We start from the raw sequence: 22,251 nt of genomic DNA on the forward strand, positions 1-22,251 counted from the left end.
GGGAGTCGCTCTCTTCGCCGAGGGACAGAAAAGCGAAAAAAAAAGAATGAAGATCAGCAGTGCGCGGGACTTCCATTTAGCGGAGCCAGCGAGAGAAAGATCGCATGAAAATATAATGCTGAGAGCCACTCAAAGCCGGCTGACCAAGGCTATAAGCTGCAGAACAGCGAGCAGTGATACGGGAGATCTGGATCCGTATGATTCCAGCGAGCAGTGATACAGGAGATCAGGATCCGTATGATTCCAGCGAGCAGTGATACAGGAGGCCAGGATCCGTATGATTCCAGTGAGCAATGACTGCTACGGGATACGGGAGGTCACGATCCGTATGATTCCAGCGAGCAGCGATACGGGAGGTCACGATCCGTATGATTCCAGCGAGCAGCGATACGGGAGGTCAGAATCCGTATGATTCCAGCGAGCAGTGATACAGGAGGCTAGGATCCGTATGATCCCAGCGAGCAGTGATACAAGTGATCAACATAAATAAAAAAATGTATAGGTATTTACAGTTGAATATATCATTTGGACATCCATATGCATCACGCCACAACCGCGTGCAGGTATATAAAAGTGACAGTCTCAGGTGCTGTAATATATAACATAATGAGAGAGACAAGTGTTCGTATATGCATCGCACTCGCGAAAATCTGGGCGGACTTGTTGAAAATATTCTAATTGTTAATTCGCACATAGGCGCTACAGACCGAAGTTCATACAATTATAGCCCATTATGTGTATAGTTATAAACTCGAATAATATTCTATATTGAAGTATATTATTGACCGAAAGTGGTAGAACTCTCACCGGGTGCTTAATTAAGAGCCTAAATATTCATTTATAGAAGTAGTACCGTTAAGCTATAACAGGCTGATATATATATAATAACCGAGTGATGGTGCGGACGTGAACACTCAAAGCCTCTTGCATCAAAAATCTACTAAGACAACATAATAAATTTAACTTAGAAAAATAAAATAATATATCTGGTACACTTCAGACATTTAATACCAGATCACTAAAAAATTGATGCTTAAAGTTTTCAAGGGATCCACACGCAGCCGCTACTGCGTCCCAAAGGCCCACACGGTCCACACGCAGCCGCTACTGCATGGCTAAGGACCACACGGTCCACACACGGCTACCACCACACGATGAAGACGACCGAATAAAAGCCCACATCCGGGGGAGGGTGGGGTTTGGGGGAGCAGATAGGGGTTGGGGGCAGATATCTGGTGAGGGAAAATTCGATGATGCTGGCTATCCAAGGGGAACAATTTCGAGGGAGAATATTTTTGAGAATAAAGATGGGCAAAGCAAAAAACTATTTAAGATAAAAATAAATTCATAATAGAAAGGTCAGTGAAAGAAAATTAAGTTTAACCATTATTACTAAGTAGTCAAATATCTGCAATATTCTCGAATACAGGAATATTAAAAAAATGATAATATGACAATTTTTTTGCAGGTAGTTTGAAGTATTAAAATATGAGCACCCCATCCAGAGGCTTAAAAAGCACGAAATAAGGAAATTACCGGGACTTTTAAATCGTAAAAAATAGAAATTCATTAAACCGCCGAAAATTTGATACAATTACGTGATGGTTCAACAATTTTCAATTTACATTTTATTTAGGCCTTCTGTTTCCGTCCCGGCACCATCTCGAGATAACAACACTAACAGTTTCTCGAGTCAGTAACACCAGAATCTTGAGAATTAGCACTAATAAAATCTTTATCCAACAATAAAACGGAATCTCGAGCCAGTAGCACCAGAATATTGAGAATTAGCACTAATAAGATCTTTTGCCAACCATAAAACGGAATCTCGAGCCAGTAACACCAGAATCTTGAAACAATAACTCTAACGAAATCCCGAGCGAATTGTAAAGAAATGATCCCGAGACACTCATATTGATGACCATGTCAAGAGAGCATCATGCAGAAATGTCTAGTGGATCGCTCACAAGAAGCCTGTCACTCACTAAAAGACGGCAAATTACTCACAGAGGGAGACTCGCTCTTCAAACACTCTCACAAGATCTGCCTGCCGCGCGTGCAGTGAAGCTCCATTTTAAAGGCAAATCTCGGGTCGATCATTGTCAGGAGCAAATTATCAACGGCAGGCCGACATTAATCTACTGATAATTTTCATGTAAGTCTGTTCACATATTCTGGCAGTATTTGTGAAGTTCGAGCTGCATGCTATTGAGGGTGAGCGTCGATGTATTATTAGGAGGCTTCTTCCTTATTTATAGACGAGCGGTCTTGCATGAGATCGCCATACCGCATCGACTCTCAGACTACTAAATTTAATTATATGAATTTTATTGTGAAATAGAGAAGCAATTAAGAGTAACATAGGCTTAAAAACACATTCGCCACGTGTCACTAACTAAAAAAATTGACCTTGCAGCAGGCAAGAAAACCAGGAATGATATTTTTACCAAATCAATTCTCTAGGTCTCGTCATCTCAAACGTGCAGAAAGGATACACGAAAATAATAAAAATATAACTCAGTACTCACTGCAGTGAGTGACAGAGAGCGCATTTTCTCGTCGACGAAAACTTGAGGTCACGGACGGACAGAGAGACGGACAGGCAGACAGACAGACAGACGGACATGGCGAGCACAATAGTGCATTTTTTCCATAAATGAGAATATGCGCTAAAAAGGATTCAGTTCATATAAAATATATGCAAATTTATCAGAAAGTTTGCGGAAGTTTGTAAAATTGATATGAATTTACGATGGAAAATAAATCCTTCGTAACAATTAATGGTTTTTACGAGTAGACAGGACGCTGTTGTTAATGCTGTACGTAGTTATCTCGGAACATCCCCAATGTTTCCTGTTCAGTGGTAAGCTTTTACGATGAATCGTTAGCTGTGCAGTTCGTTCCGCTTCTAGCGTCGTTCCATCGCTACGTATTTAGAGCAACGAATTCAAAATCATATAAATATTTTAATATATTTGGTCGCCGTATTTATATATTAAACTAATGTGAAAAATTATACCATCATATAAAACTTTGTTTGATAAGGCACGTGTCACGTTGTCCAATTTCGCATGTTTTAAGTTTCGCAGTCAATCAAGCCAGACATGCTCGATTAAGAGGGTACTAAATTTGACGGGTAGTTATAAATAAAAAATATACAGAAACTACATCAAATCACAACGTAACTGAGTATCGCGCATTATAATTCATTTCTGTTTTTCATCCCTAAATGAAATTTTAGAGCAAGCATAACAGCTCGCATGAACACTATTTCTTATTCTATTTTTGACTTTTTATTTTTTGATTTGTAACACTATAATAACCAATCATAGCGACATGTAACGACGTCACTTCATATTGCATATAGTGTGTATCTTGAACACCCTAACGTGATATATTATATTGGCTTATTGAAATCCTATTGCCAGAGAATTTCTTCAATTTTAAGTCCCGCATTGAACGCTTGCAAGAGAATTGATGCATCGGTAGAAGCACAATAAGCAGACTCGTGCGTGAATAAAGTATGATGGTATAGCGTCACAGAGACCTCACACATCAGTCCTGCAGGCCTCACCGCTCTATATAAGAGAGAAGGCTGCGAGTTGCCTGTTTTAATGGCCTCCCTAAGCGACTTTATGACAAGTGCGTCGCGGGTTACACGCTCGATGATGGCTTCAGATAGTCGGACCCTGAGGAAGCCGCACGCAATCTTTATGGCGACCCTCGAGTCCTTGACAGCATAGATAGAACTACAATGGTCAGCAACCGGTTCTGCATTAAGAACGGTTACGAGTTAGACTCTGGTTACATATGCATTTAGCATGGTTAGAAGTCGGCTCCGGTCACATGCATTTAGAATGGTAGAGTGACGATCTTAGGCCACTTGCATTTAGAATCGTTGAGAGTCTTAGGCAACATGTATTGAGAATGGGATATGGTGCCTGGCTACATGTAAGTGACTAAATGAGCAATAGTCGGTCCCTGGCAACATGTTTCAAAACTACAACGAAATTCAAAGGCGAGGAAGACGACTATGGACATGTATGTTCCTGGTCGCTGTATTAAACCACAATGATCAGGCGCTGGTCGCTGGCCGTATAATAGGGAGTTCTGTAATGGTCAGAACTCAGGAGTGCGTGTCTGGTCCTGTAAAATGAACTATAATGGTCAGGAGGGATGAGCCAAGATGACCAACATGTATGAGTCAAAGGCTGGTTGAAAAATAAGCGCACCCTCTCCCCTCTGTGTGGTCATTCATTCCAACCCCGCCGTGACTCATTTGAGTTAAACATGGCGCTGGTTTGAGGGCCGAAGTAGGTCAGAATGACCCACAAGGAGCAAGTGTGTAACGAAGGAGTAACAGATCGAGCAAGCCGTTAACTCCCTAAAATGGGTCATCCTGAACCATTTACTTCTCCATGATCATGTCTAGAAACAAAGGTAGCGGTCAAAAAAGTACGTCAATAGATGAGCGTTCAACTGTCTTTTAAATGTTCGCTCGATAATTCCACAGCAGCGATGAAAAATTACCCTAGGAGAACATTATTCTCCTTAAGCATGAGATAAAGTAGAATGGAATAATCTCAGTTATGTACTCTACTTAAAAATCTTATGGGATTGCAAGATTCAACAGCACAGAGGAGAAAAATTTGAAACACTTCCGAAAAATTATACCACGCCAAAACCAATAGCACATAAGATCAATGAAATAAATGGAGGAAAGAGATGAATAGCAGCCATCAAGCCTCCCAGCGGCCCCGACGTATGATCCCTCCTTCGACTTAACGACGGCAATTTTTCCGTGTCATACAGAGAGCAGAAAACAAAAACTTGTGCCAAGATTTTCGTTACATGTGAGGCGGTGGCTCAGCCATGCTGAGTCGAGATGAATTGCACAAATCGATGATATGATATCCTTCGTGATTTACAAATCCAATCCAAACAAGTGAGATCATCCCGATGATCCACGACCTTGCAATAAAATCAGAGCACAGTTTACAAAGTCGTTTCGTCATGAAACCTCTTAATACATCGCAGGCAATTATACTAAGAGCTCAATAAGAAGCTGTTAAACTCTAGCGCAAAAGTCATGGTATGATGACCGCAATATGAGCTGAGTACCTTAGCGGGATGCCCACTACAATAATCTCGATAGTGCGTTGACATCATCCGTACTTATATATAATACTCCACGAGAACTTTCAATTAGAAGATATTTTTTCAAAATGGTTTTGTCCAATGATTTTCATGTTGAAAATATATTTTCCAATTCTTAATTCGCTCATCGGCGGTTTAAACTAAAGTTCATCATAAAATTATAGCCCATGCATTATAATCCGTGAAAATTTATAATCTAATTGCTCAGATCCCGCCATTACCTTAACATATCGTCATTACCCTAATAATATCATTACCCTAATACTATCATTATGCCATAATATCTCGTCATTACCCTAATATCAAATATCTCGTTAAAATAGGAGGCCTCCAAACCGATATTCTACACAAAGGATAGGATTCCCATTTTACTTTCGTTTCCAATTATGTAAAAACTATTTTGCAAATTGTAAATTAATTTATCTATTGTAACATCCGATTCCACTTTTTAGGCAAATCCTTTCCTATTCTCCTCTGAAGAATGAAATGCGATATCCCGACACGATAAGTTTCATGGATACGCACTAGAACAGCCCCTACCACACATAGAAAACTTTACACATAAATATAGACTTTTCCTTCTTGAAAGAAAAAAAAAATACTTCCTTGAAGTAATCTATAATAAAGCAATCGAAAGTCACGTTATTCTTTCGCCGATTCAAACAGACCAATTCTGCGGCACAATGAACGACGACGGATTAGGTGAATAGTCGAAAACTCGAATAATATTCTAGATTGAAGTATATTATTGACCGAAAGTAGTAGAACTCTCACCGGGTGCTTCATTAGGAGCCTAAATATTCATTTATGGATGTAGTACCATTAAGCTATAACAGGCACCATCACTGAGCCCTATTAATGATCACCGGTGATATACACAGACCGCCGAGCTGTATCAGAGCATCGGTTGTTAGCAGAAATTCCCTATGAGTAAAATGACTGGGAGAGCAAATGCGTTTGACTTCAATCGTGAACTCGGGCCGGTCCAATTAAATCCTCTCATTAAGCCAGCATATCGACTCGCCTAATTAGGTCGCCATATTGAAAGATCGATCGATGTCGGCAGCCCTCGCGCTCCAGCGAGCGTTGGTCTGATCAACAGATCCAATCGCTCAGAACTGCGATGCCATCCATGATGATGGATCAGTCGAGTCATAAGAGATGCACTTTCAGGCCAAAAATCCCTGCCAAGGGGAATTAACTCGGAAAAATTACGCGATTAGCCTCGAGTGCCAACTTCAATCAATGGGCTCATCGGCTCGACAAACTGACATGTCGTCCAGAGGCACATGCATCACTTAATTTGACGGCCGCACTCTCAGAGATAACGTATTAAAAAAAGTTGCTATTTAATGATAACTTGTTTAGCTACTTCATCAGGGGATTCAAGTTTACTTTTTTTGTCATAATATTGCACCCAATACCTAAGTGCGAATAGGTGGAATTCTGCAATCTGGTATGTTTGCAAATTGAATGGTTCCGTAATCGCATGTTTACCTGTAATATGAAAACTAAACAACACTTGAAATGTCAGCAATCATGCTCAACACTTCATCAATGACTTTTAAATAAAGCCTTGAATTTATTAATAAAATAATCTAGCAGCATGCAGCTATTAATTTATTCCGATACGTTGATCAGATTTGATGGCGTTACTGTTATTTACATCTTGGAGGTCGAAATTGAAATTATATCATCGTTTATTTGCTCAATGTAATAAATATTTTACTTTATTAAAGTTTTTGTTATAATAAAATAAATAAAACGAGAACCAATTCATGTTTACTGATTACGCGTTATGAAAACATAATGATTTTTCAACCTGTCATTAAATGCCACATTAGTTTATGCAGTCACTTTAGTTGTCAGCTGTTATGACAGTCAACGGTTGTCACATTAGCGAAAAGAATCTATAGACTAAATAGATTTCGATTTACAACAAACACATTAGCCATCACGTAATGGAGCTATGGAGCGTTAATGGAGCTGCATGACCAGTACACTTGCGTGTGAGCCAACAAGTAATGGCGCTGTGAATGTCATGTCGATTGATAAAAAGATTGGCTGTCCGTTTCTTATGCAAAGCAGCGACACGACAACATTAGACACTGACTTCATCCGATTCGGTTTATTTTATTTATTTAAATCGCGTAGTATCGAGGAAGCTAGAAAATAAAGTTTAAGACAGGAAGCTGTCGCGGTGATTTGTAGTGCAATCACGAGTCATTCAGTCGAAGTCACACGCGATAGTGTGACCGCTCGAGCTGAGGCAGAAGTGTCGGAGCGAGAAAGATCTTCCTAATTTTGTAGGGCGAGATATCGAAAAAAAGCACAATGAAAACCTTCAAGCAGAGTTGGACATGATTCAATATCGATTGAAATTAAACCAGCGTGATTTCATTGACCATGACTTTAATTTTAAAGAAATTCAACGATAGTTGTCTGAATTTATAATGAAATAAAATTTTCAAATTTAATCATAATAAATTACTCTACAATTATTGGATGATTGCATGCATTTTAATATAAATTTTTGCAAGATAGATACAAAATTTAAATATCTCTGGCACTACTAAAGAATACCAGACATGCTTCATAAAGTAGCAGGCGTTTTACAAGCGACACTCCATTTAAGCAGGGGTCCCGAGGGCATAGACAGCGCAGGCCCTTCAGAGGCGGGCGGCGTATTACATCATTTGGAAATGCGAATCATCGAGGAGCTCATAGCTTGCCTAATATGTTTATCCAATTAGGGAGCACATTACCCGCCCGCTCACCAGCCATGCAAGTAGGAAGCGGTCCGATCAATACCTAACAGAGCATAACAGCTCGCCTTCGGATGGCACTCTGGAGTTCGCTTGTGGCGCTCACGAACTGCCGCTGATAGCTGTACGGGGAGCAGCGCTAACATGCAGCGCAATATCAAAGAGTGCATCACGCACACTTCTGAGGTCGTCCACGTCAACGCGGCCATCAAACTGCAGTCGCGTTCAAAGATTCATCGATGAACTCTACGTTATTCATGAGGCGCCGTGATGGTCGTGTAGAACAAACGCAAGCTGTTCACAGTATTGATTCCCGTGCATGATCGGTTGAACACTTAGAGAGCCTTGGAGGAAGATAATGAAGTAGTGTGGAATATGTGTAGTTTCATAGAGAGAGAGAGAGAGAGACCTACTTTAATTCAATGAGAATCGAGGCAATAGTCATAATTTTTTTGGATTTATATTATTTGCACTTTGTGAAGTTTAGGAATTTGGCCATTTCGACTAAAATAATTGCGAATTCTAATCATTGATTAACTAGTATTTTTTAGATTTAGCATTAGTCAGATTATTCTTGACAGCGTTAGGAATCTCGTTTGAAATCAATCATGCCCAGTAATTTTTCTTCAGTTCTAATGAATCCTTATGTGAATGATCCGTTGTTACTGCCACTTCGACTTAACACGCCTCTTTACTAAGAAGCAAGGAATAGAGAAAAGCATAATGCAATAGTTTTCAAATTAGAATATACTGAACACAAGAAAATCGCGTATATATTTTAAGTTTAACCGTAAAGAAACATTCATTATTTGAGTTGAGAACAGAGTTTCGTCAATAAAAATGCTGCATAAAACGTTCAGAGCAACGTTCAATGTCATTAAATAGAAATAATTTGCCGTGAGTCTATTGAGCTGCGACGCTCAGTCCCCTTTACATTGGAAGTCAGAGTTGCCTGCCTGTCAGGACTTTTATTGTGGCGAGGAGCTGTAAAGCTCTAATTGTGGCTTGGCTAGAGTCTCTCTATCGCGTATCGATTATAAGCCATTAGCGGACTACGAGAACAGGGCTGTGACGGCTTATCGTTGCGACTTTATTAAGCGATCTCGAGACAGGTCGCGTACAGGGGATGGATCCATTAAGGTGCTCAGACTCCAGCTCTTGCAGCTCCCCAAACATTACTCACGCCATTCGTCAAGCTTCTCGGATCAATTAAGCGGCCCTGACCGTTCACAAGTGTAGCTCATTTTTGCTTTTAATAATCGATTCAAGGACTCAATATTGAAGCAGCGGCGACAGAAAAAGCGGCTCGGCTAGCTGCCACTTCGCAAGCTCATGAATGCGTGAGAGGCTTTACCTGGGATTAAATGTGATGTAATTGGATCGCAAAAGTAAGTACGGCAACGCTTGAGATCGAGTGTCTATTGTTTCGAAAATACTGTGAAGTTTATTGAAGAGAACCTACGATACGACAATGAACAGGAAAAAAATTTTGAACGTTATTCGATAATGTTAGTAAAGAATGGTAGCAAGTGTACAAGATGATGATGTTCTAAATGAAGATTAAAAACCGCGAAAAAGTATCACAATATGATGAAAATATGATTATCACATTGCAAATTTAATACGCACGACAGAATAAAAGTACTACGTTTGCATGAATTGATCAAAAGACCACAACAAAATTTCGGTAGCTTCCTAGACTATCAGATTGAAAGAGCGACAGACAACCGAGGCATATGTAGGGTAGATAAAAGAAAAAATTATTAATGAAATTAATTTCCCAAGCAATAGACCAGAAAACAGAAGAACAGAGGAAAGTGAAAGCACGAGGAAGCACGAGAAGGAGATGGAACGGACCGGAGGAAAGGAGGACAAAGAGGAGCTGTGGACAGGCTGGACGAGGCTGTCCGTCCATACAAGGCAATTAAGAAGTGCCTGGTGATAAGCTACGACGCCGCATTAAAGAAGCGGTCCAGCCACAAATACAAGGCTGTGTAGGGCAGCTGTGTTCTGTGTGTGTGGTGTGCTTAGCGTGTACTGTGCGGTGTACTCAGCACGTGATGTGTAGTATGCTTTTATAGTGTTTAATGTGTAGTATGCTACGTGTGATGTGTAGTATGCTACGTGTGTTATGTGTAGTATGCTAAGCATGTCACGTGCAATATGTTTAATGCGTGACGTCCAGTGAGCTAATTGTGTTATAAGTTATATGCTAATCGAGTGATGTGTGTCATGGATAAAATGTTCAACATATGCTGTGTTGTTCTAATTGTTTGATGAGTGGTGTAACCAGCATATGATGTATGAGAGAGCTGTGAACTTTTCTCTGGGATCGAGTCTGTGTGATATGTAAACAGAATGCGGTTGAGCTCATTTCTTTTGCCTGATCTTTGCAATACAATCGTTCTGTACAAGGCGATGCAAGGCAAAATGCTGAAAGTCACGAAATGCAGTGGAGGTTTGAAAATTACGAAATAATACATGCAAAAGCGGAAGCTTCAGTAGAGAGAGAAATTCAAATAAATGAAGCAATAGAAAGCATGGAAGTTATATGAAGACTAGCACGAGCGAGTTGATCTGCAAGGGAAGAGTGGAGCACTTAAGCTGAGAGAGGAAGAGAGGGAAGGGAGTGAGGGATCTACAGGATGAGATTATAAGTCTCTTATGAAGGGGAGACCAGCAGCAGCAGCAGCGACATCGAAGATAATCTTAGGTCAATAATCCCCCTCACTCGGCCAGCCTCGCTTGTACTTCTGGAGCCGAGGACTGCATACTCGAGGCAAGTGAGCGATCATACCTAGTTCCTTCGTTTATAAATACAATCAAATTAAAAAGAATATAACTCAGTACTCACTGCAGTGAGTGACAGAGAGCGCATTTTCTAGTCGATGAAAAGATGAAGTCACGGACGGACAGACGGACATGGCGAGCACAATAGTGCATTTTTTCCATAAATGAGAAAATGCGCTAAAAATTAATTGTGATTACAGAATGGAGCGTCAGAGTAACATTCTTTAATTGTGACAAATTCTTGAACAAAGACTCGTTATTATACAATTGACAGCTGCTGCATTCAATAAATCTGTTTCAGATCCTACTGCCGTTATAGCGTTGTAGACATTCGACCACACATCAAAGATCAAAATAATTGCCATTATCGAATTGCTGGTTCAGGAGACAGCGTCAGCAACGTTACTCTCATGACCGGTGTTTATTACTGCATCCTGATGAGAAGTTACATCCATCGCTGGCAGTGAGCATAAAATATAAATTTCGATTTCATGGCTAGGTCAAATAAGAATTCTATGGCTGATTTACATCATTGCTAGCACATTTTAGGACTCCAAACTCAGATTTATTTCCTTAAATAATTTAAACTGAGGGAAGAAAGCCCACCTCAAGAATTTCATTTTGCTCGATGTTCGTGGGGATGAAAAATATTGTTGCGTCTACAATGATTAGTTCAAGTCCCAGGCGATCTAGTTTGCCGAAATTTTATCAATTTACAGTTTATGTTGCTCCACTTTCATAATATCGGTGGGATGAAGAAAATTATAAAGGTCAATAAAGAATAGACCCTAGGATAGACCGCCGAAGACAGCTAAGCTGAAGAGCAACAGCTTGATGCCAGCTAGGGAGCGTTCCCGACTCTCAATCGAAAAAGAGCCAACTCAATTTGTCGGTCGTGGTAGCCGTTTCTTTCCCAATTGAATCCCTTATTGTCTGTAGAAATTAGTGATGAATCCTCCTTTCAGATTACAACGTATCTGAATCATAAAATTTTCATTTCATAAAATTCAAATTCTCGCTGTTTTTTTTTTTTTTTATTGCATTTAGGTCATAGAAGATGAAAATCTGAGCGGCACAAAATAAAAAACTCGTACGAAAAAGTCATAACACGAACGCTGAAAAAGGATTTTTTAGAAAGATTGCCAACTTTGGAAGACTGCTTTTATGAGCATCAATTCTTTGTAGTGTTGAGAGGAACAGAAGGAGTGTATTTCGAGACAAAACATGTTAAGAGAACCTCACGAGGCAAGCAGCGATATCAACTATTACGGAGCTGCCATCACCAACGCTTATGAATTAGAGATTATTAAAGCTAGGAGCCTCTTCTTTACAGAGCTTTAGAACGGTTGAGTGCCGAAGTAAAAGAAGTAAAAGAAAACCCATTCAAGGAAAAGTAGAATTAACAAAGATAATATTAACCAACATTTTTTGCGATTAGATGCAGCTGTTGTGAAGTCGGCACACAGTAGCACGCGTAGAGGTAACATAATATTTTTTAATTAATATGAATGCGGATTTTATCGTAAGCTTTGTCCGGCTAATTCTTATAAGTCACTCCCAATTAATAACACGAATTTTAAAAAGAAAACAGTCGCATTCCAGCTAATAATGCACAAATAATAGCATTTAAGACTCGCACACACTTACTGCGATGAGCCTGATGCCAATACGGTGCACATATCATACGCATTCATATAATACAGCCGTTTTATTCTCAGTACGTAACAGTATCATTCACATTATAGCAGTATGATTACCAATACGTACTAGTATTGTTCAGTATGTATGGTAGTATGGTTTACAGTACGTAGCAGTATGGTTCACAGCATATATGGCAGTATGACACGAGTATATGTCGATATAACATATATATGCCTCTGACCCAATGGTCTAAACACATGGGCCTTCAGACGCTCTCATTACTCATGGTAATTGGCACTATTTTCTATGCAAACTCAGAACGTAGGTCTTCAAATTACACTCTACATTTAAGCTAAATTACTGACTGGCAATGGACCATCCTGAGGCAAGCTAGCTTCGTTTGAGGCTCAGGTATCCCACAGCCGTTCGATCATGCGTGTCCAGCCTGATCTTCATCCTTCTATTTTGAACGTCATCCTCCAGCGTGGAGTTATATTTTTTGTTTATTAAGACCTATAGCGTATACAGTTACTAACTCGTCTTTTAAAAATAAGATTCCATGCTTATGTTGGAGATGAAATTTTTGATTAATGGAAGCTTTTGTTTTAAAATTTCGGGATTGAAATTATAATTGTAGCAATGAACTCAACTCAACATGCACAAAGAACATTAATTGCGAATAGGTGTATAGATTATGATAATGGAGATCTTCATTCATACCGATGGTCAGTTCAAATATTATTCTTCGATTATTGTTAATTAAATATTACATGAAATCTTTTGAAATGTAAAAAGATACAAGATGCAAAATACAATTATAAGTAAATGTGCGAAGCAAAATAGAGTGGTCTGAAATGCAGGTATAAAATCTGATGAGAGCGCGATTACAAGTCAAAAAATTTGATTTAATTTCTCGATGATGTTGGCTTGGACGCGTGATAGAGCACTATCAATCAAAGCTAAGGTATTACGCCGCAATTGTTCTCCCTCATCCTTCATCATGAAACGAAAGCCATTGCTTACTTGTCAGTGTTTCTTGCATGAAAATTTCTTCTTCTCCAGTTGGACGCTAAAGAGACCAATAATTTTTCGATGGCAATTCAATTGCATTCGAATTCAAGTTGAAGGATTTGTTATCGATATGTGATTGTAAAGAGATAGTGGTTCGTATGGAGCTGGTCCTATGAATATGAGATGCAATAGTTAAACAATGAGTAGTTGCATTGAGTAATTGCAATAGTTTGTGCATTTGTAATGTGTCGAGATGAGGCCATCACATGAAATTGAGAGCCCCGCTGCAGAAAATGGCCTCATACATAAACAGGAGCTGCACTGACAGGTTAATTAGTGACTGAGTTCCGTTAGAGGCTGAGAGACTGTGTTTTTAAGTTATCATAGATTATGTGGGCATATTCGGTGCTCTTTTTCACGATGTCTCTTCTAATAATTTAATTAACAAAGTCTTAGAGGAATGTATGGTCAGTTTAGTAAATCCTTCTTACGGCTTCGTAATCAAGTCCTGCCGGAATATAAGGTTAAGAAATAACAAGACGACGTCAAGGCATGATCCTTCATCTATGTTTCCTGCTTGAAAGTCAAAATTGTTTTACGGGATTCAACTTATTCGCACCATCGACAAGTCATTATTCATTGACTACTTAGCGAGAAACGAATTTTGTTTTTTAACTTTAATGAATAATAAGACTTATGAAATTAGTGTATTAAACCAAATTTATATAGTCTCAATCTCAACATCACGGCACCTCTAAATGCTTCGGTTTAACAGATGAAAAATATCACAGTAGCCCGACTGCAATACCTACCCACAAGAAATACTTTAAGGAGCGATCTGAGCTGATGACTGTGAAAAAAGCCTTCAGATTCAGCCGCAACAGATCCCTCAGACGCTGTGTACGCTCGTGTCAAGAGCGCGATTGAAACCGTACTCGAAGTGCCGTAGAAAAAGCGCCCGACTTGCGAGACTCGTATATAAGAAGCAGGCACACAGCGTTGCGTGTTGCTCAGCACTCATCAGTGGCTGTCAAGAGCCGCTCTGTGTTGGGATAGTGTCTATGCTGGGACGCGGACGACAACCTGATGCATCATCGAAAAAACTAGGGCCATCTACGCATGCGTAACTCGGAAATACTGACGCGCAGAACAACTTCTGTGAAGGCGCACTTCACTTTAATTTTAAGTACATATTATTAAATTTAAGTGCTGTATCAATTGGGTGCAACATGATAATAAGAGATTCTGTTTCTGAGAAGGCTACAACGTCCGAACAAAAGAGGATAGAGAGACAGGTGATGCAATAAAGCTATACATGTCTCATACACATTTCCCGACTCACAGTAAGTGCAGCGGCAAATTTCATTTTATTTATTTTAATGCAGGTAATTTAAGACTGATTTACATCTACGTGGAGTAATAAGAACGCGTCAACGTCATACTTGCACGCTGCAAATGGTTCCGAACTTTTGTTTTCACTTGTGAATTAGTTGAAGAACTGCCCAATAAGTCAAGGTGTGCACTGCATTGAAATTGCGCCTGACAAACATGAACAAAGCACTTCTTCGCGTGACGAAGGGCAGGATTCACTATAGGCAACACACAGCCAATTGACATTGGAAAATTAAACACCCTACGAAAAATAACGGGTAGATCATTTCCATTGGAAGCATTCACTTAATTAAGGTGGGTTTATGTAATTGTGCATCACGAACTTGCTCTTGTTCAGTTTGGCGCCATTGCCAACAACGCCGAGTTATAATTATGACACAGGTAACGAATTAAAGGTTAGCTGGTAGCGTCGTATAACTCAGGCACCACTTGAGCAGTTCACATCCTATGAACAATAATGGCATCAGCAGAGTTGATGCGTGAGTAACACGTTGAAAGCTATCAGTAAATACCAGCCTGAGGCGTTCATCATGCGTGATGAGTCAAGAGGCTTCAACCCTGTCTTATAAAAGAACCTCTTTGCACTTGGCTTCCTTAAAAGAGAACTCTGTGCAAACACATCGGAAGCAAAATCTAAAAATATCTTTAATGGGTACTTGTGGGTCTCGGAATGGCCTATTTTATGAGCCCATTAATTGCCCTGGGATAATGTGCAGGGCCTGACTTGCTCAAAACCTCAGCTGCGCGCCATCTCAACTTCTGAACGCCCAACGCCGGCCTTATAAAGTATAGTGGAAGAGCTATGTAAAGGTTCAAGTTAAAACCTGTCAACACGTTGAAATTACGCATCTTCAACAACGACAATAAAGCAACACGTCCTCATAATATACTGCGGGACCTCGATCTCGACGATTGAATCTCATCTGTATTATTACCTGAAAAATAAATTTCAGTGAAAATCTTGAAACAATAATGAAGATCGTCTCAAATAAAAGAAAATCTATACCTGATATGTGCCCTTAAAATAATGCCATACAAAAATCCTACTGAATTTTTAAAAATATAAACCTGAAGCCCTGAGCGTCGCAATACAAGTAGAACCGGAAAATAATCTTGTTTTGGCAAAGCTCGCAAACCTGGGTCATAAAATTTGCCTTGATAAGTTTGAGACAAGTTCATGTAAAGCTAAACTAGGGGGCGTTGAGTCACATATAAAGTAGGTACTTCGTGAGTGAGGCGAGTCCTAGGCACTCCTAAGCAGAGCGATCATAAGAAACACAAACGGCGATCTTTTAAATCTCGGCCGAGTAATCAAATGGCCCATAAAGGACGCGCAAGGAGCGATAAACGCTACAGTGATAGTTGCTCAGTCACTTCCACGGCTCAGAGCCTTAAGACCAACAGGTCTCGTTAAGCGCCCAAGAATCGCTCTTAAAGAAATACAATAATGAAGTTAGTGTCAGGTCTGTCTATAGAAATGCGTGTCGCTAGTTTCGCGAGCCACAGGGCTAGTAGTGCACGAATTACTGCGCACTTCGGAGCAACTAAAGTCGCGCCAGAAGATTTCTTTGACATTGGCTGTAAGAACTCAGACGGGTATACACTTTTAGGTTGCCTTTAGCAACTCAATTAAAGGTAGTCAAGGAACCAAAGTGGCGTTCAGAGACTCAAAACAAAGCCTAGTATGACCACTCGAGTCTTAAGTCACCTTTTAAAGGTAATTAAAAGAATTTGGTGCCCTCACACGGGCTTATTTAGAAGACAGTCGGCGTCAGAGGTGGTCTAGGTTTCGTTACATTCTCCACGGGAACATGAAGCGGCATGCACAATTTATGTAATGTTAAGCATCACGCCGTTCTGTACAATTTTCAGCAACTCCGCAAATAATTAAAATGTTTTTTAGTTACGAGGAAATAGCTTTCTTACTACCACATATAGGAGCATATTTTGTGCTACTGAACCAAATTTTAATGTGCGATTTGGGTTGATGAAAATTTACATTACATTATTAAACGTCATTAAAGATTTGTGAAAATAATCTTTATGAGTTACACTTTAACGACGACTACGAGTATTTTGAGAGGAGGTTCTTAAGGCGGTAAATGAACGGGTTTGTTGCTTATAAGATAACAGGACCTTTTGCGTTTCGAAGTAGCCACAAGAGACACAAGATTCATGTAGCAGGTTGAGAAAGTTAGAATGGCAAGCATGGCAGCAATGTTCACATCGATGAATCCCGTGAGATTCTTCGATTATTGAGTGTATTGTATTATTTAGTTTGCACTAAGTAATAATATCCAAAGCTAAAATTTCCAAACCATTGGTGAACTCCTCTCATAAAATTAACTTGTTCTCGCCGTAATGGTGGTGTCAGGTATATGAGTACACGCAGCTATCTCATCACATTCGTATCACACATACGCATAAAGCACACATAACATTAATGCTTATTGCTGTGACCGCATGCACTCGTGCATCAGACGTGCACGCCGGCTGCGTGCAGCGAGCGTGGCTTTGATAAGAAGATAGGCAAATTAGGGGCGGATTAAAGCAGGCAGCAGGAAGTGCTCGCATTACAGACCATTAGCCGAGGCTCTTGCCGCAGTGTTTGACAGCTCCAGCGTCCCAACCTAACCTATTTTCCGAGGAATCTTCAATGAAATTTTCGCATCATTTTCTCGCAAGCACCCCAGATTCATTCAGGACACGTTAGAAAATTTAAAATGATCATCTAATGTACATTGTGACTTCGAAAGAAAAAACTTGTGTTCATCTGGGGTTGTGCCGCAGTCCTTGCAGTTTTTTTGCAGACAGTCCAATATTTCCCTTCCAGACTATATGCTTCATCTGTGACTCCACTAATTCAAGTTGCTTCCAACTTAAGAAGTCAGTTTGGAAATTCGGCTCTCCATTTGGCGGTCATGAGTTTCAGTTCCCAACACGAGCATGGGCAATCGATTAGAATGAGCAACAAGATAATTCAATTTTTTTTATTAATTCGAAATTTCTCAGAAATGAAGAAATAACAGTTTGAAGCCCGAAAAATGCCGTAAGAGATAGTACATCAATGCACAGGCAAATTTCCTCGATGAGATCCAACGTCGTCATTATGAGTTAAATGGATGCTGGTATTAAATATGTCCAATTTGCATTGGATAAAGAAGTTGATGAAAGGGGCGAATAGACACTCCAGACACTGCAAGCAAAAATTATTTCAAACCAGTCGGCGCAAGTATCCTATAACCTCATTTTTCGCACATTGAAAAAACCGCAGAAGCCTACAACAAAAAGCCGGCATTTCTCAGTGAATTGACGTACACATTATATTGGTGCTGTATATATAACGGCGGACTCAACTGGTCGCAATACGAATCGAAGCAGTAAAAAACAACGATTTAATTAAGCCACTTGAGTAAAGCACGTAGTAAGTATTTCGATGGGACTTAAGTAACGTCTCTAAATAATGTGAGCGATAGACAAAGGATATGTTGAGGAGCGGTTACAGCGATCCACGATCAAAGGGAGTTCTTTGATGGCCTTTAAGGCATCCATGGCTGTATGCACATTAACTGCACTAAAACCATGGGTATGTGCATTAAAGTATCGCGAACGATGTCATAAACACAGCGAGGTGGCGCAAGAAAGCCGGAAGAGCAGCGTTAAAATGTTCGATTGTGAGAGCAGCTCCCGGTTGCGCATACACCATAAAAAATATGAACAGGCCACCGGCGCCATTTTGATGGCCACAGATTATGCGGCGAAGATTATCTTCGTGAATTAGATATTTTTTATGTATAAAAAGGGTACATTCAGTGTCAGGGATCGTCTACAACAATAGAGAGGCCGCCGCGTACAATTGGCAATAAACTGACGTGCGAAAAAAAGCTTAAACAGGCATCAACCAAGCTCGCAAATTTGGTAATGAATTATTTAAATTGATTACGTAGCATAAAACTGATTAAATGAACCAGAATGGCATAATATTCTTATTCAGTGTTAAAGAAAGATGAGTGACCCAAAATTCAATTTTTCTTCTAATCTCATATGAATGGCTGTAAATTCTGAAAAGTGAATGCTGCGGTTATACACATGAACTGATAGTTTAATTAGATAATACCTTCATTGGTTTAAAATTTCATTCAGCGAAACCAATGTCAACCTACACGGATGGATTCAACTAAGCATATCAACAAATTTACCAAACATCATTAATTTCCGAATCCATTCAAAAGTAGTCAGTCCTGACACATCTCTCAACTATTGCATTTCCAATATCGTTTTTCCGAATCCAATAAGAACAATGACTTTAGGCAAGATTGCTATCAAATTCAAACCCAAGAACGCGCGTCCCGATTAGATGCAAATCATGGCAAGCGTCAGGCTAAACTTACGAGCTGCGGCGGAGTACGGAGATCGAAGTCGTGTAATTTATCGGGAAATATGGACTCGGTCGAGAAAACTTCGTAATTAAGAATTCCGACGCTAACTTCCCGCTGATATCGCCGCCTGGTCCATTAATGGCGCCGCTCATATGTTCAACGAGCTCGCACAATCTGCGTTCGCCGGGCTATGGAGATATGATCACTGGCTTGGGGGAAACAGATTGCGCTTTCTGATCACTGCTTTATAGTGTCTTTTTCCCACTACGAAATAAGCAGGTGACGATTTGGGTGAGCGTGCAAAGTAAAATGGCAGAGTGTTGAATAAGGGAATAGCCTCTTCCTTAATTTTAAAGCCTCGAATTGAAATCATAGAAATTCTTATGCGATATTTTTGCATGCCATAAACATCAATACGTACAATGCAATATCTCAACAATACAATTAAAAACTCGTGTGAACAACATTTTTAAGCATATTGAACTACAGAAATACATAGGAGAATTTCTGACCTGAGTCTCAGTGACGGTGAGGAGTTTGGCCATCTCAGCGCGCTCCGAGGATGACAAATATTTCTTGACCTCGAACTGCCGCTCGAGCTCGAAGATCTGGCGACCTGTGAACGTGGTACGGGCCTTCTTCTTCTTGCGCTCCACGCAGCCTGACACCGAATAATATTGATAGCTATTAATGAATATTGATATATGTTAATGAATATTAAGAACATTTTCTAAATATTGACAACTTCTATCAAATATTGAAAACTATTAATGTACATTGAAAATCGTTAATCATTACTAAGAGTAATGGATTGAATCCAGAAAATTTCCATACTTTTGTCATTCTACAAGGTTTGAACTCGTAATAAATCAATGATTGCGTGTCATTATCGATTTGAAATACGATGTGAGATCAATACGATTCACGAGACCCTGACAATTCACGATATCAATAACATTCACCAAATAAGAAGAGAGTTAGAAAGTGAGTAATTTAGACGAAGCGCAGTACACGATGTTATCTATGTTCAGCAGAAATAAGTACCTATCAGTTCAAAAGCATCAATTCCGAATTTTGTACTGCATCGAAAATTGTTTTAATGTTCTTAACTCACAATTTCACATTACATGCACTCTATGAACATTTTTAAAAGCTGATGAACATTATATATTCTACATGAAATTTACTTCGAATTGAGCTGCATACAATACAGATGCAATTCATTTTAATTGATATAGAAGGAGCTTGACCGAGACACATTTTAGAGTAATCCATCGTGGCCTGGGACTGTTACGTCCGAAACAAATACTAAGGATACTATAAGTAACACTTACCGTCTGTCGACCCTTCACAGGACTCGTCGGCTCCGTCTTTCTTCCGCTTCACTGCAGCCGCTGCAAGAAACAACACAAACTTTAGTTCTAGAGAAACAAGCACCAAAAAGTTCACAGCTCGTGTACCCAGGCAGAAAAAGTTACCTCTCGCATGTGTGAGCACATGTGAAAGTTCACGTGCCCGAAAACATAGACCATGTAGCTAAATATAAGAACTTGAGTTACAAATATTATAATAATCGTATTTCCTAAAGATAAAAACACAATAGATACTAATTTAAATTTATTACAGTACACTAACTTGAAACAAAGCAAGTTATATAAAACGGAGTGACTTCGAAGGTCATAGACGTCACTGTACTCATTAGGAGGCAGTTTAAAGCAGTGCGCAAATTAGTTTCAATATCGTATCTATAAGGAGACAAAAACCAACAAGACCGCATGCAAAAAGAAACATAACCGACAATACAAGGAAATTCAGTGGGCCTTCGTACAAATTAAAGAAAAGTAGCCAGTGGCCAAGAAGTTCGGAAGAATGAGCAGCTGGCGGCCACTTGCCACAACTCTGCTAAGTGGCTAAGTTTAAACAGAAGCTGTGGCCACTTGTGGCGCTGGTGGCGGCAGAGCGCCACACAATGCAACCCCATGGAGTCTTCGTGAACAACTGCGCGTTGCGTAAACGCCTGCGTCTCGCGCCTCCATCGATAAATAAGAGGGACCAGTCTTCAGAAAACCTTCAATTACAAAATAAATACCACTACTGGGGCTAATTTATTGAATGCAGTACTCATTTTTGTTACTTCGCTATTCAAGACGCTGAGTTCAATGAATTATGCTATGAATTTTTGAGTTATTGTTAAGAAATTTGATACAAAGAGAAAGCTTATTTTGCCAGTGCGAAGAAAAGCGAAGTCTAGTTATAGATTTATTTTAATTTTTGAATTCTTCAAATGATAAAACTTGTGTACCGTTTAAGATCACAAATAAAATGCTCTGAAAAATCAAAAGCGTTTTTGGTGCCCACAATCTACGCGGATTTGTGTTGTCAAATACTGTCAGACGCGCAAACTGGAGTGAACTGCAGAGTTGATATCAAACTCAACTTGTTTCAAAAGGCCTCCGTGGATAGCAATGTTTTTCACACGAAATAAGAGCCTCCTCAGCTGCTTATGATTTCGTGATAAAACTCACGAAGATTGAGTTTTATGAGCTCCAAGAATATAATAGTCCATCTCCAGAGCGCGCATGAAGCCATCTTGGCTGCTCCGCTCAAGACGAGAGTTGATGAAACAAATTTAATTCTGAGAACAATTGCACGCGAGAGGCTCTCGGGACTAACATCTGCTGCTGTGAAACAATAACCACAGGTCACATTACAAAGTTAGAGCAATTTTAAATTTGTCAATTTAGTTCAAGGACCATCTTTTTCACTCATGGAAAAACAAGTATTAAGCTCACGAATAATAGCTTAGCTGGACCGTGCATTAATGGTACTAGATGACATTTCCCAGAATGAATTGAGTACGGCAAATGCTTTTTCTGTAAGATTCTCGTAAAATGAAACAATACAGCAGGAAATCAATTGACAGGAATACAACAAATTTAAACTTGGTATAAAACGTCAATGTCTTGTTTGATTTGACTAGACTATGAAGCTGGATTTAGTCTGAATGTGTACGGATGAATGGTTTTTGGTACAAGAATAAAGTGTGACCCCGGGCGTCTCCCAGCACGTTTCTCGTGTTAAGTAATAAACAACAGGCGCGTGGATACAGCAGTTGA

General features: G+C 39.7%; 1 protein-coding gene across 1 annotated transcript in view; it reads right to left on the bottom strand.

The window, feature by feature from the left end:
* The window catches only part of LOC108668431, a gene marked incomplete at its 5' end in the record, with an annotated part of 32,417 nt that extends 10,601 nt beyond the window's left edge, over positions 1-21,816 (bottom strand). The window contains 3 exons of the mRNA XM_018155657.2: positions 19,648-19,796; positions 20,470-20,529; positions 21,661-21,816. Coding sequence (XP_018011146.2) covers positions 19,648-19,796; positions 20,470-20,529; positions 21,661-21,816 — 365 coding nt within the window. The remainder of the gene's footprint in view (positions 1-19,647; positions 19,797-20,469; positions 20,530-21,660) is intronic.
* Between the last annotated feature and the right edge of the window lie 435 nt (positions 21,817-22,251).

This window comes from Hyalella azteca, unplaced genomic scaffold, assembly GCF_000764305.2.
Source record: "Hyalella azteca isolate HAZT.00-mixed unplaced genomic scaffold, Hazt_2.0.2 contig17590, whole genome shotgun sequence".
In the NCBI taxonomy this organism is placed as follows: domain Eukaryota; kingdom Metazoa; phylum Arthropoda; class Malacostraca; order Amphipoda; family Hyalellidae; genus Hyalella; species Hyalella azteca.